The sequence below is a fragment of the Lathamus discolor genome, chromosome 4, assembly GCF_037157495.1.
Source record: "Lathamus discolor isolate bLatDis1 chromosome 4, bLatDis1.hap1, whole genome shotgun sequence".
In the NCBI taxonomy this organism is placed as follows: Eukaryota; Metazoa; Chordata; class Aves; order Psittaciformes; family Psittacidae; genus Lathamus; species Lathamus discolor.
Window position 1 is genome coordinate 9369454 of NC_088887.1, and position 15924 is coordinate 9385377.

The 15924-nt window shown below is 49.3% G+C and overlaps 1 protein-coding gene across 2 annotated transcripts in view; it reads right to left on the reverse strand.

The window, feature by feature from the left end:
• Positions 1-6722: 6722 nt before the first annotated feature.
• Positions 6723-15924, reverse strand: part of VANGL1 (VANGL planar cell polarity protein 1) — a 43642-nt gene continuing 34440 nt past the window's right edge. For both annotated transcript variants that reach the window (XM_065676326.1, XM_065676327.1), the window contains exons 6-8: positions 15538-15670; positions 13339-13573; positions 6723-12481 (exon numbers count right to left, since the gene is read on the reverse strand). In XM_065676326.1, coding sequence (XP_065532398.1) covers positions 12221-12481; positions 13339-13573; positions 15538-15670 — 629 coding nt within the window. In that variant the 3' untranslated portion in view covers positions 6723-12220. The remainder of the gene's footprint in view (positions 12482-13338; positions 13574-15537; positions 15671-15924) is intronic.

Consider the following 15924-nt stretch of genomic DNA (forward strand, 5'->3'; position numbering starts at 1 on the left):
GGCTTATACAGAGGCCACCGAGGCTGAGCTGATGTCAGTGGTTTATGGTTTCTCCTGAGTTATATGAGAAAGAGTTAATCCTACAGCTGCCACTCTTCATCGTGCCAGCTCAGTCTTTGATGGGGCCACACTTTCTCTGCTCCCTTATTCCCCCAGTATGGCTTTCTTCCTTGTCTTTGCCCAATAATGGAATTTTTTTATTACTTGCTTTTGGGATAAACACATAAAAGGTTAAGGAACCGTTGCAGCAGAGGAAGGATTGCAGCAATAAAGATGGGTGCCCAGCACAGCCTCTCCCATTCACCCCTAACACTTCCTCTGCCCTGTGTTTGTAGTGGCTGAACCATTGAATGAGGCAATACCCCTTGTGAAGGAGGTGGCAACTTGAACTTGAGTGTCTTCCTGCAGGGACAGGGATGATAGTGGTATATGGAGGTAGCACATACAGGACCCAAGCATGGGCACTCCTGGGCTCCTCTGTGAGAAGTAGGCACAATTGGCATTTGAAGGCTGCTGACTACACTTCGAAAGGCAAAATGTCAATAGGTTTGGATGAGGAACCAGCTGATAAACCCTTCTTTATTTAAAACAAAATCGCTGTGGGCAGCACTGAGTGTTCCTGCAGGGAATTGTGCGAAGACTGTTCATCTCTTAGCAAATAGCTCTTTTTCTCCTGAGTGTTAATTAGACATTTACATTAAATGGGTCTTTATACACATAAAGACAAGGAATTGTATTTTGCCCTCATCCAGCTGCAAGTGCTTCAAGATGATCAATCAAAGTACCCCAAAATCTTATCAGTACCCAACAACAGTGAAGCCCTGCCCCCTCAAAACCATATGTGGCCAGAGCAGTCATATATCACCTCCTCCCAGTCACAGGGCCAGAAGAGGAGTTGGTTTGGTGTGCTGGACCTCAAGCCACCCTGTGCTACTCATGGGCAACGATCCGGAGACAGAACCCCATCACGAGCCATGTACTGCAGCTCTCATACAGGAGCACGAAGGAGAAAGCTTCTGCCTCTGCAGCAGACTCAAGGACGCTGACGGAGAGGCTTTGTGAACCCAAAACTGCTCTGAACTTAGGGCAACCATTTGGGCAACAGCCCCAGAAGGAGAGGACAAGGGAAGTGCTCCGGAAATCACAGGTTACCCCATATCTGCAGGGACAGCAGTTTTCATGATGCTTCTGAGGAGCCTCCTGTGCTGCCTTTGGGAGAGGAATGGCCATGACATGAAACCAGAGATCTCAGCAGCTTCCCATCCCAGAATGAAGCCAGACTGCAACTCACATGGAGAGCTGAGGACACTGGCTGCTTCCCTGTGTCTGTCTGCACATCATACCTCAGAAATGATTGATTCGTTACCAAGACCAAACAAACTCCATTGCCTTTGATTCCCAAGAAATAATTAATTAGACAGGAACATATCTCTACCCAGCTGCTGCTAACTTGAAAATAGGCCAGGTTGCATCTGGATTCCTCTCTGCCTGGTAAATCTCAGTTTCTCACTGATGCTTGTACTTGGGGGTTAAAGAGGGGTAAACAGGCAACAAGCAACAAGGCCCTCCAGGGCAAAGCAAACTGCCTCCTGGCTACTTTTACACCCCAGGCACATCTGTGCCACGCAGTGTAGAAACTGGAAGCAGCAGAGCACAGCAGGGAGGATAATTAACCTCAGTAATGAGGCTGCATCAGAAGGACCATGTCTTACATGAGACCCAAGACCCTGTGTGTCAACCCACTGCGCTGCATCCCTGCCTTTTCCCTGCTCCCCTGTACCACTGACATAAGTGCAAAGCAGCCCTTCAATGGTAAATACACCATGGGGCCAGCCATGGGATGGCTCTCACACTTGTTTGGCAGAAGGTGATGTCTAATGATGACACAGACCATGAGGCAGGACCCAGGGCAGAGCCATCCCTCCTGGCCCAGCTCCCAGAACTCTCCCTGCCAGGTTTCAAAAGGTGCTAAACTATTTAAAGGAGGAAATAAACAATATAAGCAATGCTACCGAGCTTCTGTGCAGCTTGAAGACCCATTTCTGGAGTCAGATTGCAAGCAGCTTTTGGAATGGAAGCAAATAGCCTTCCTGTGCCTCGCTCCCCCTTATGCTCCCTCCTTGCACCTTCTGCAAGTCCCTGTGATGAAGGAGATCAGCAAAGCTCTCAAAGGGCTTCAGTTATTGTCCTTCACGCTATGGAAAACAAGAAGAAAACGTGGCTTTTTCTCCTTCTTTTCATCCCTATTGACTTTACTCTTCTGGTCTTCACTGCCTTGTTTGCTCCCTCCATTTCTGTCTAGCCTGCTTTCCTCTTCTCCATTCACCCCATAGCACTAAGGGTCGCTCAAGGACAACGACTTCACCTGCCCCTTCTGCTTAAGCCCATCCCCAGCACAGGAAGGCAGCAGCAGCCCTGACACCACTGCCAGGAGCCAGCTGTGGTGGGACCCCGTGCCATAAGCTGTGGCTGTGAACATGGGGAGGGACAACATTCCCTTCCCAAGGAGAAAGCCGACAGGCTGAGTCTGGCTTTCCTTTTGTGGGAATAGGTGGGACACACTCAAGATGAAGCTGTTTCAGCAGCCTGGGCACTGAGGGAATACCAGGATTGTTTCTTGTGGACATCTTTTCCTGTTGTCCCAAAATCCAGATCAGGAGCTATCACCCTGCAACCAAGCCCTGACTACTGCCATTGCAGGATGAGATCAGTAACCCCCAGTGCCACCAACAACCACACCACCTGAGCAGAAGACAAGTGACATGACTTCAACACAATAAGCCTCAAGGGTTAAAGGAACCGAGTTTGCTGGAGGGGTTATCCCATACTTCAGCAGCAGCCAGAGAGCCAGGTACCTGCCCGAGAACACAAGTAGTTGTCCTGAGTGAGCCCTCCTTTGGTTGTGGGTGGCAAATGACTTCAATATCCACAAGCATCCTAATCCTCTGCTTTTGGATGTGGAGGAAGCACAACCTGGTTCCTCCCTCAGTAGCACAGACAAAGTGATGCTCGACCCTGAAATATGCCTGGTGCTTGATTTTGGCTTTGAAATCCAATGCAACATGCCAAAACCCTGCTCCTGCTAGCGACAAAGAAAGAGGCCATTGAGAACAACAGAAGCAATGCAATGCTTGAAGGACATTTTAGTCCCCACCAAATGGAATGGCTGAAGGAATGTGCATAGCTTCCCACAACCTAGTTACTGAATTACTAAACCAGTTTCTCCCAACCACTTACAAAGCAAAATCATAATCAACTGTAGGATCTGGGATTATGAGTCCCAAGAATGAGCTTTTACAAAGTAGAAGCTAAAAGGTTTGCAGATCTGTTTAACATCTGTGGCCCAGATACAGTCAGCTCCTCCTCATTCCCTCTTTCAAATCGTGGCCCCAGCATCTGATTCATGCTGAAGAGAGGTCCAAAGGGTGAAGAAGTTAAGAGTGTCCTTTAAGACTTCCAAAGAGGCTGAATCTAATGTGTTTTATCAAGAACTCCCTTCTCTCTGTGCATCCACTTTTATTCATGCTCCCTTTTCAAGTAGTCAGGGAAAAGAAAGAAGAAATAGAAGAGGCAGCCAAGACTGGAGGTGTCAAAGCATTTGGAAGCCTGATTTTTGTCTTTGGAAGAGCATTTTTGTCATTTACAGAGCAGCTTCACGCCTAGAGCAATTTGTGGTGTCTCTGCTTTGAAGATCTTTGTACCTTCATGTTTCTGAAGGATGCTGGAGGGAAAACCCACACCCTGGTCTCTAAGGTCTCTTCCACTGCTTTCACATCGCCTCCTCCTTGTCTCTCTCGAGGTTTTGCCACTTCCTCTGTAGTCTGATATGTAAGCAAGGGGTGGGCACTGAGCTACCCCGAATGCACATCCATGGGGTGAAAGTTATCTCCCTTCTTCCTTTTCTAGGTTGTATTCAGTGCTGCCCATACAGAGCCCAAAGACAGTTTGTTCCCTTTGTCTTGGCCACAGCTCCACCAGCAAACAACTGCTCTCCTTCTGCCATGAGCAGAATCCACAGGCCAACAAGCAGCAGTACCACCATATGAGGGCTCCTGGTGTCCCCATGTTATTTGCATGAGCTGAACTGGAACAAGAGCAAGTCCCAGGTCAGGTACAGAGCGCCCTTCTTCACCCAGTTCAGCCCCCTATAGTTTGGAGATAGGGGTCAATCAGGGCTTTGGAATAGGTACTGGGCCCCACCCTGATCACAGACCCCTATATGAGTGGTAGCCGGGGGGGCGGGAAACAATCCATGATCTTTTCCAAGTTTATTATGGAGGAGGACAGGGAGATGGGGAGAAAGGGGAAAACAGCTTTGCTCCCATTCGAGGTACGCTCCATTTTACCAACACCATGTCAGCACAACCCAGCACACACGTTCTGCAGGGCTTGTTACTGCATTCCAAAGCAACCTGGGTGACCTCGCTCATAGATAGCGGTTTATTCATATGCAATCACCCCACTACACCATCCCTCCCTGCATCTGCAGGCACACCATGCCCAGTGCTCTCTGTTCTCTCAGCCCTGGCAGTGCATGGATGCACACATGAAAAGGGAAGGAATGGTTACCCCTGTCCCAGTGAACATTCTGCCAGTACCGGAAAGGTCTGTAACCTAAACCCATCACTTTCCCATCCAACATAAATTCAGGAGCGGTGTTGAAAGACAAATCAAAGCATTCTGCTAGGCCAATTCCCAGCACACCTTCCCTTCCTGCATGCTGTTGTGAGACACTATGTCCGGCTGAGAGATCCCCTTTCCCCACCTGCTCCGAGCTTCAGGGCCCCAAGTTCAATCTCACCCTGCTCCTTCCAGGAGTTCAGATCTGGGGCTGAGACAGCAGAGCCAGTACATAGCACTGGGAGAAGCTGTTCTGGGGTTTGAGCCCCTGCCCACCTCCACAAACAGATCTTTCATTGCATTATTGACTTAGCTAACAACATTGCATGGCGAGGTGTTGCTAGAGCTTCATGTAGCCTCTGGAACCAGTCGCCCAAGGCGACAAATCCCTCTCTTAACCCATTTGTCACACCCCAACTGCATGCAGCCGCTTTGTCCCATGTCTCCCCACTGAATTCCCCAAAGCTGGTGTTTTCTGATCATCCATAACTGTGAGGCCTGGTCCCTTCTGGGGACAATTGGGTTAAGCCATACTTCAGCCATCAAGTCCTCTCCCCCTGTGGCTGCTGTGCTGTCTCAGGGTAGCCACAACCATATGCCATTGTGGTCAGGAAGGGCAGTGTAGGAGAAGCATCTCCTCCAATGACCCTAGCCTGCTATGTCCCTCAGGCAGAAGGTGCTTACCTCTTGTTCAGCTTGCTGGGTCCCTCCAAGCATTGTTTGCCAGTGAAAGCCTCTATCCCCTTTCTGTCAGAAGGCTTGGGTCAGTAAAACTTAACCCACTGCTGCAACCTGAGGCTGCATCACACCTCAAAGACCCTTGGAAAGTCAGTGAAAGACTTGGCCAAACCACAACAGCACCCTCAGCTCCAATTCCTGCTGAGCTATGCACCGCAGCCCCTTATGATTCAGATGGCTGAGCTCTGGGTGAAGGCCAAGGGAACAGGTCCCTCTGGCAAAGCCTGTTCCTTCCATCAGCTTCCACAAACCACAGCAGAAGAGAAAGTGCCACAAACAGCAGCAACTGAGTGTTGATTCAGTATCAGCACTAAGCACACATGAAACAGAATGTGCTGAACTCATATGTAAAGACACAGATCTCAAAGCTAAGAGCCTAGGACCAGGCTGACAAGCCCATTACCTTGTTTGTGCCAAATCTCTTCTCACACCTTCCTGTGACATACCTGTGGCTGCATCCCATTTCCCTTCCCATCTCCAGGAGCTGCTCTGCCAACAGCCCAGGGCTGGGCACTGCCAAAGCACCAGCAGGATGAGGGGGACACATCAAAAGCAGAGATCAAGGCAGGGCAGGAGGCAGGTCGGAGCACACCCCCATCCCACCCTTCCTGCTTCCTGCCTTAGTTCAGTGCTCTGCAGCCCTAAATACATCCATCTTCCCCAAAGCAGAGAACAACCCATTTAGCTGGTGCTCTCCATCAGCATTTCTGTGTGCTGCTTATCTCCACAACAGCATCCTGTGGATTTTTCCAGCAGTCAAATCCACTGAGGGGATCTGCAGGGCAGAGCCACAAGGCCAGGTGCTCCCCATTGCAGAGTGGGTAACAAAGGCTATGAAGGTTAAGGTGGCTGCTCCCCCCTCTCCTTGTGCTCGACCTCTCCCAGCTCTCAGGATGCCGGAGGTGGGAAAGCTGCACCCAGAGGTGGTATTGAGGCGAGATACCCACCTCACAGGCTCTGCATCCACACAAACAAGGAGCACTGGCTTTTCTTCCTCTTGCCACTCCTCCAAGTAAGGAGCTCAGCAATGAATCCTGCACTTCATGATTTGTGTGCAAACTACGAGACAGGAGGCAGAAAAACCTGTTCCCTCTCCAGTTGTGGCCCCCCTCAGCTGCATTTGCTCCCCATCATCTGCGATCTCAGGTGTTCAAAGCACTCACCTACCAGTCTTTCTTCTGAAGTGATAAATGAGTTTGCATTCTACTGTGGCAGAAAGGGCTTAGAACAAGGGTGACAAAGGCAACCTCAGAAAGGTTAAACCACATGTTTGCAGGGCCCCCTCCCAGCCACAGCTAAGGAATGCCTGAAGGCCAGCGATGCTGTCTTGCTGTCTGGAAGGAGAAGAGGAAAGAGTGGGGCAATCCAATCTGGTTTCAGTTTATTTCCAGAATTTTACTGTACAAAATATGCAAAGTGTAAAACTTTTTTTTTTTATGTTTCAGTTAAAAAAAAAAAAAAACCAAAAACAAAAACAAAACAAAAAAAAACCAAAAAACCAACACAACCCCCATCCAGCTATAACTTAAGAGAACCCAGCTTGGAACAGAACAACTCACTAAGCTAAGACCCACAGTGCATTAATGTCACAGACACCAGGAATTTGCTTACTTAAGTTCACGATTAGAAACAAGAACATAAAAGACCATGTACCATTGCAGTTAAAGTCACATGTGCAAAGAGGAAAAAAGAAAGCAAGAAACGCTGGTTAGTGTCTATTGATTAGAAAACCTTGGCAAACCCCATCTTACTATACAGTGTGTGTAGAAAAAGAGTATTACACAGTGATCAAAAAGAGGGCAAGGGAAGGACCGCCTTCCCCAAGACACAGTAATGCTGAATCCAAGAAACAGGCACAGAAGAGTGTAAGATTCCTTCACAGTTACTGTCTGTGCAGGTAGCCACAGCACCCTCAACCTCCCCCCCCGTCCCCCCCATGCAGGAGATACTCCCAAGCATCACCAGTGCTGGTGAGAGATGCAGACAGAGGGAAGGATGCTCTCTCTGAGCAGGCAGAGCACACACAGGGCAGGGCTGGCTGTCCACAGGACTTCAATACATTATGGGGATTAGAAACACAGTCTCTTAGAGGGATGCAGAGGGAGGGTAACACCAGTTGTACCACTGGTGTAATGGAGGGACCTGGCTCAGGAATATCCCAAAGCGGTCATAGAGCAGCGGTTGGAAACGGCAACTTTTGGTCATCTATTGGAGGCAGCAGCCTGAATGCAGGAGGATGTATATTCCCATAGAAGACTTCGTGGCCCAAAGCCATGTCTTACAGAATACAGAAATTTGGTGGGTTTGGGTGGGTTTACTTTTGCTTTTAACAAAACCCAAACAGATCAATCCCAAGAGCTTCCTTCTTCATACAGTTTGAACACTGAACTACCAAGCCTGGCTTGAGGCTTTAGACATGTATAATGCACACACCTATGAGGGAAAAGCACAGACACACAGGAGCTGAATGAGGAAACAGACATCTGCACACACTTCTCATCAACAGCTCTCACAGTGGAGGGCAGACAGAACTAAGCACAACTGAAGAGCAGAGCCTGGGACCAGACTACAGCGTTTTGCCAAAGACTTTTGTTTTCCCTTTGGAAAAGGGTAGATTTACAAGTTTTGGTAAGAAAGATAATGGAATTGGCTTGAACAGGATTCACGTTCAGCACAGAATGGATCTTTCCAGTTCTTCAACAGCAAGCACTGGAAACTAGCACATCTCAAACAAGACTTCAAAAGCTACTTATGCAGGGCAGGGCCAGCTTCAGAATCAGCTCTCTCACAGCTTCTGGCATACTTGGCAACAGCAGATTCCTGAGGCTTTGTATGGAGATCCCCATCCCAAAGGAAAAGGTTAAGAGGCTCCACGAGGGGTGGGATTTGTTCAGACTTCCTCCAGCCTTGTGCCTTTTTGTGAGCTGCTCCCAGACTGCAGCCTCAGCACCCCCCATCCCAGTGGATACTTGTCCTGCCTCACTAGGGAATATCAAGGAGAAAATCCCACATGGAGGAGAGGATGGGAGCTGGAATGACTGAAGTTGCTGGCAGGAAAAGTTTTAGAGGCAGAAGTCGGAGGAATAGCTGGCAGAGGCTAAAATCAGATCTGCATTCCTCTCCTATAGCCCCCCTACAAGCATAATATCCACAGCTCCTAGAAGCTGGGAGAAATCTGTATCTTTCCCTCTTTAGTCATGAAACAGAAAGCCAGGCTTCATGGAAACCCACAGCCATCTCCATCTGTTCCAGAACCGTTCAAATAGCTGCAGCTGGGTTTGGAAGATCTCAGCATGGCTTTGGATTTAGGGTGTTACAAATCTGAGACCATAAAAAAACCCCAAAGCCTTTAAAGTATCCAAGGAGCATACTTGGAGGAGAGTCACAAGAAAAACACCAACATGGAACAGAGGAGTGGGGCAACACCATCACATGGTGCAGTCTTTAGTGAGGGATGTCCAGTGCAAGGATCTCCTCTGAGGAGACATTGTTCAATTCAAACAGGGTTGTCTCATAAACCATTTGAACTCCAAAGAAACACAACAATCCCCAGCCACGTACAAGAATCCAGACTGGGAGAGAGAAGGGAGAATATGTGCATCAAGACAGTGTTGGATAGGAAAGGCATTTGGAGGAAAACAGCTTGCTCTTGGCTGGCAAAACCCTTCAAGCCTTATTTTTATGCTGAGCTCTTGGCAAGCTCTACAGAAGGAAGGAGTGCAGGATTTGGATGGGAGCCGTGTTCCCTGTGACTCGATTCTTACTCATTAGCTTGCTACAAACAGAGTTAAACAAACCAGGCTGCTCTCGCCGCTCAGGGTTCTTATGAGGAGTCTGAATTCCTATAGATGCCACAAATCCATCTGTGGATCTCAAAGTACTTGACAAGTTGAGTTTAGCCTCATGACACCCCAGTGAAGTAGGTATGAAATGGTCCTCCAATTCTGCAGGGAGGGGAAACAAGAGACCCTGAGAAATACAATGTCTTTAAAAACAAGAACAGGGAACGCTTATGAGTCCTGATTCCTCTTCGAGTCTGTCCTCAACCCTAAGCAGGTTGCATTCTAAAGAGACTATCTGAGAGGCCAAGTCCTGTCCTTCAGATTTAATCAAGGCAACACATTCATGCTGCTGACACAGGGCAGAGTGTTTAATTTAGGAGCTGGCCCCTACTGACAGTGTCCTTTCCATGGGTGGGCAGAAAAGGCAGCGCTGATGAGGAAGTAGACCTAGAGCGAGCAAGCACCACTTCCATCTGCTTCTCCATGTGTTTAAGGATTTAATGGGATTAAGACATGAGTTTCCTGAGCAGATGCTGTCAAGACAGCCCCCCTGGTGGGGCAGGGAAAGGAAAGGGGAAGGAAAACCTGGCAAAGAGAAAAACTTTACCACAGGAGCCTGTAAGAAGGTGCTCTCATGTACACAGCACACCCAAGCCCCCAGCAAGAGAGTTCTTGTTTTGGCTTCACAGAAAGGAGCCAATCCAGCCACAGGCAGCAGCCTCCACACAGGCAGAAGTGCTCCCCAGTCTCCCAGGCTTTCCCACCTTGCTAGTGATGCACATCATGAAAGCCACATACACGCATCTTCAGGAGAGCAAAATGTGAGGAGATACCATATAGTTCCCCCCACCTTTTTTGTTTAAAGGAATAAACCAATCTATATTTTCTAATTAAAACACTGCATAGGCCACAGTCAATAAAGGAGTCCCTATACAGACTACCAGAAAGCCTGACCTAGAAAGAAACCCAAACACTAAGTTTAGAGAAGGAAAAACTCTACCTACTTCCCATCCTCTAAGGGACATGGGCCTGCTTCCATTATGTACTGCACCATCTAGTTTCTTCACAAGCACGTTTGGCACATTACATGGAGAAGGGTCCAGGTGACATCTACACACTTGTAAAAAAGGTGCAGGTCACTGCAGGCATCACTTTGATGAGGAATCACCACTTCAGACCCTTGCTGTGCTCCCTCGATCCCAAGAGGACTATCTGCAGCTCCACTGCTGCTGACACCCTGCCCTGTCCCCAGCTTAAAGTGGCTGCTCCCTCCCACCAGCTTGTGGTGGGCACCAGCCAGCCCACACCAGCCATGCCATGGAGGACCAGCAGAGCCCCACTCTTAGCTGGGACACCTCATGCTGGTGGGAGCATGGAGGCAGCCCCATGAGCTGCTGGAGGAGCCAGGGAAGGCCAAAGGGAATAGGTGAGTTGCCACAGCCCATCTCGGAAGACCACTCACCCTGGCAACAAAAGGCACTGGCTTAGGTAGAACTGGGCCCTCTGTGTTAAGACATCCATATGGAGGGCAGGTCAGATCCTGTCCTGATAACAGACATTTGCATGGCAAAAGACTGGGCAAAATGAATCATTTTGCATTCACACACAAATCCACGGCCACAGAGCTGGGACCTGACAGAAGGCAGCTCACTGCCAGCCTCAGAGCTGGCTCTGGAGTCACACCATGCCCTGTGCCAGCAATCAGACACTGCTTTAAGCTTCATCATAAAAAGCAATCCTCCCAAAACCCCACAAGACTCAGGTGACGCCAAAGCCGCTCTGATGGACAAAAGCAAAACAAACCTGCACATCTCAGGAGCAGATCCCAGCACTGAGCAGAAGCTCCCCCAGTACAGAAAGGCCAAGAAAGGCAGGAGGCAGGCAGGTTTTCAACATTCAGACAGAGTTTGGTATTTCTTAGCTAGAGCTGAAGGCGTATGGTAGGGAAGGACATACAGCAGTTCTCCAAAGCAAGTGCACAGCCCCTTCCCCTGGCTCCTCTCCTCCTCCTTTCCTCCAGACACACTTGAAGCTGGCTAGAGAGGGAGAGGCACATTCCTGCCTGCACCCCCTTCCCATCAAAGAGGTTGTCAGGCATAGGGAGGGTCTGTGATTTATCTGATGAGGGGCCAGCTATTCACCTCCCCTGTCCCAGTGCAAATAGGCAGCCCTTGCAGGTGCAAAAGGAAGTGGCAGCACGGCAGAGCCCGAGGGGACTGCGGCTGGAGAAACACATTGGGAAAGCCAGACAGAGAAGACAGAAACAGGGAGCCTTGGGAGTGCCCAACAGAGATGCAGGCAAACAGGAAAGAGGAAGCAGGTGAGAGATAACAGGGAGCTGTGTCACACAGAACAGTTTCACTAACAAGCACTGGGATAAAATCATAAAGCAAAATCAATCTGAAGAGCTGCAAATGGGCTGTTCCAGTTCAAGACAAGCAACTTCAGAGACACAGAAGGCAAAACCATCCCACTGTGCTCATATAGGTCCAGCTCTGACAGAAGAGGGCATATGGAGAGAGGGAAAAGAAGCCTTCAGTCTTCAGATGAGGTGGCTCCCAGAAGCAGCCCCCTCACACCCTCCCTTTGATACCTTCTCCTTCCCAAGCGAACAGGGACTGCCACATCCCCGTGCAAGCAGGTTTCTACAGCAGAGGTGAGCAATATACTCTTCAGAAACAGCTACGGGTAAGAAAAGCAGAGAGGCAAAAGCACAGGCGTGTGTATGGCGTAAAGGCAGCGCTCCAACAAAAATAACCCATGTTGCAATCGCGAGGAGAAAGAGTGAGCGTGAGACTTACAGTGTGCCTGGAAAGGGGGGGGGGGAAAGGGGAAAACTCTGTTCTGTCTCCAAGGCTGAGCTAACCGAGCCAAGTCACCCTGTCGCCTCTTAAGATATTTCTTTCTAGATAAGATATTCCAACTCCCCCCCTCCCTCCCCTTTCCAAATAAAGTGCAGATGGTCAAATATTACTGGTCCATCATCTGCCAGTTTCAGTCAGCATTGGGGAACTTAAACCCAAAAAGCACGATATTGAAAGACACAATCCAATCCCCAAGGAACCCACCCTCAGAATCCCTTAGACTGAAGTCTCAGACTGTAAGCGGAGGACGAATTTATGAGATTTGGGGTCTATGAACTCCTCGGAGAGTTTGATGAAGGGGATTTTTTTCACATTAACAACAAGGCTGAAGTCCAAGCACTTGAGCACAAAGACGCTGCCGTCTTGTAACCCGCTCGTGACTGCTTCCTCGCTGACGAGCGTCCAGTGCTTGGAGAACCAGCGATCCCTGTCGTACTGGAGGGTTGGGCCCGGGCTGAGGTAACGCTCCAGGAATGCCTGCCGAGAGAGGGACACGTGTTAGCACCAGTCCTACCACTTGTTCTGCATCGATGCTCTCTTCCCAGCCCCAGGTTCAGCTCCACGAGCATGGGCTTGCCATGCTGTGACTTTCAGCTTCCACGCTTCAGGAGATATCCTCTCCCCAGTGCCTCCCAGCTTTTCAGACCCCAGGAGCAGACACAAGCACCAGGAGATACTCTTTCACTCCATCCCACCAAAGTTATAGCCCTGACTTCTGCTGTCAGCAGTGCCATCTGGCAGCAGTTCAGTACAGCAGAGGTCATTTCTCCCCTACCAGCCCCATAAGCCATCCCAAAAATCACAGTCCCAGACAGGTAGATGAAATAGCTGGCCCTCCCTTCTTCAGGCCAAGCTAAGGTGGAAGGCAGAGTTTCCATGGTTGCAGCCTGACCGAGGCTGCAAAACTGAAAGCAGAACAGGGAATGCTGTTTGATGCTGGTTGCTTTAGTCTCCTTTGCAATCTTAACAGCAGCAGAACTCCCCCTTGTACACCTGGGCAAGGTACCAGGCGGATCCTAGTAAGAGGGTGCTAAGGCTCAGCTGACAGCATTTCTGCTCTTAGGGTAGTTAAGTCCTGGGTAAATGCCTAAGAGTAAATTCTTGCATTTCTAATCCTTTGCTAGGATTGTGGAATGCTCTTAGAGGGGAAGGTGGAGAGTAGGAGGTCGATAACTTGACCCTTTAAGACCTGATGTAGCCTATGCACTGATCATATACAGACAGCAACTATGAAAACCTCCACTGACCTTCTTCAGCAATTTCCTGTCCTGTGTGTACACACAAATGGGCTATCCCTTTCTCTCTCCTTCCTGCACTGTTAAAGAAAGCATTACCTTTGGTGTCATGTTATTGGTGATGCAGAAGGACAAGTGTTGCAAGATGCTCTCCATGCTGTGGTACTGTTGCTGGCGGGTGGTGCGAAGGTACTTCTGCAGAGCTCTTGCCATGGAAGGGAAGATTGCCTGGGCTGCTTCTCGGGGGTCCATCATCTCTCCTGGAGCTTTCTGCTGTTCCTCTGCCTGGAGGCGTTTGATGTGAGTGAAAGCCTCCTCTACTGCAACCACAAGCCTGCAGAAGGAAAATCAGGATAGCAGAAGTCATAATGAGAGAACTAGGATGCGGCTGTGCTTGAGCCAGAGCCTGGGAGTCAGGACATGCAAGCTCCTATTCCCATCTTCACTACTGAGTCACTGCCTCCCATCTGAGCAGTAGACAGCAGCTTTCTTTCCTTGACCAGCAATTGAGGGCCATAAACCAGGATTAAGGCTTTAAAGCCTGAGTGTTGTACTTGGTTCTGCCAGCACAGCATAAACATCAGTTACATGATTCAAACAAGACACAGCTGCCCTTGCATTTAATGCATGTCTTTGAAAACAACGGTTCCAGCATAAAGGACTGCAGGGTAAAGCATAAGGATGGGCAAGCAGTCAGGAGGAGTCTGGCTGTAAACCAGAATGGCCCAGGACACAGGCTGCTCAGAGAATCTGTGCTCCCAAGCTGCAGTGTGCTCTGGCATACACCAGCCAGGTACAGAGACTGTGCTGCTGACTGGCGGCTCTGCACCCTCCACTCCACAGTGACAGGGCTCCCCCCTCAACACCTAACATTGCAGCTAGAGGCACCCTCTGCAAACCACTCCTGTGTTGGCACAGGTGAGCAAACACCAAGACCACTGCATAAAAAGGCAAACAGATGCCATATAACACTTGCAAGTTAGCCCAGAACTAAGGAACAAGTGAGGGGCTATGCTGCAGTTAGTGAGGAAAAAGCTATGACAGTAGAAGAATCACCCAACTAAACTCTTTTGCACCTCCTGACAGGCCTTGCTTCACACTAGATTTCCATTCAAGTCACCAACTACTTCTCCACACTAACCTCAATACCCAAAGCATCTTAAAGCCAGGGGAAGCTGCCTCACAACCAGCACAGGTACAGAGTATCACATTCAGAGTGTATATGAGGAACAGCACAAGAAACCATGATCCCTTCACATTTTGTGGGGAAGAGGGGACTGGGAATCAGTTTCTAACCTCTTCACATATACTTGTTGTGGCTCTGACCTTCACCTTTGGAACATCTGGCCTGATCTTCTAGTGACTGATGGGTTTTGTCAGACTAAGTATCTGTTCTAACCAAACTCAGCAAGCAAGGGAGATGTGGCCCACTTAGGATGTTACACAGCACAGAAAGGAAAGTTTTAGTTCCTATTGCTCTGAGGCTGCAAGAGAGCCTAAAAGACAGTGGCTATAGAGCACAGGTCAGCCCAAAGCAGGCTAGAGGACACACACTATGCCAGCACTTTCCCAATGAAATACAAACTGCCAAAAGAAAACACTAACCAAGCCAGCTCCTTCCAGTTACGGCGCATTCCTTCCAAACACAGCTCAGTTCAGGGGTGCCTGTCCGTAAGCAACTTGCCTCAAACTGTTAGGTATGCTAACTACAAACTGCAATTAGGCTCCAGAGCAAATAGAGGCACTATCTCAGGTCACCTCAACAACGCACCAACTCTGCAGCCTAAGTATGACTGACAGAAAACAAACCTATGGCCCAAAATAACATCTTAACTACTTCTGGTCATATCTTTCCTCTGCAACTCATTGAAGGGGGCAGTCAAACTGCCCCTTTTAGTCGTGTGCCAACACAAATACTCTCCTCACCTACGAATAGGCAACACCAAGCACTCTATGGAGCCTGTCCCTGGATTACTTGAGCTGAGACAACAAGCCTGGGCATGGGGGAAAACAATGGGATTTCCTACAGCAAGTAAGCACAGATTTCTCAAGCACTGGACTGTTCCCTAATCCATGACATAGCATTAGCTTATTTGCACAATATACATGAGCTCTGTTTTATGCATGTTTCTCAGACAATCCCAGTTACAATCCATCATCGTCCCTTATGCATCTGGATTTCATACGCTTCTTTGCTGTGACAGATTTACAGCCAAACCCCAGCCCCTTAAATCAGAGGCTCCTGTGAGGCTTGGCGACCCCCACATGGCGGAGCCTCACAGGAAGAGATGGCTTTACCTTGCACGGCGCTTTCTCACTCGCCGCTCATGGTCAGCCTCTTCGTAGTAGAGCTCGTTGTGACTGGAGTCCCTGCGACGAGCCGCAGCCGCGATCATGGCACGGGACTGCCCCGATGCATTGTTCCCGGGGCCTTGGAGAGGCAAGGACAGACCAAAAGGTGGTGTTACTGCCACAGGACTGGGGCTGGGACAGACCAGTGCCCCACAGCATCTGTCAAGTGCTCTGTGGCTCCAGCCTTCCCAGCTGAAGCTATAAACCCTTCCCCAGTCCTCAGGAGCTCTGGCAGAAACCCTGCTAGGCAGCATGGGCTTAGAGAGGGAGCTTTGACACGTGGATAAGGGAAGTTAGTCGGGATGACACATACACAAAGGCAGAGGTGAGGTG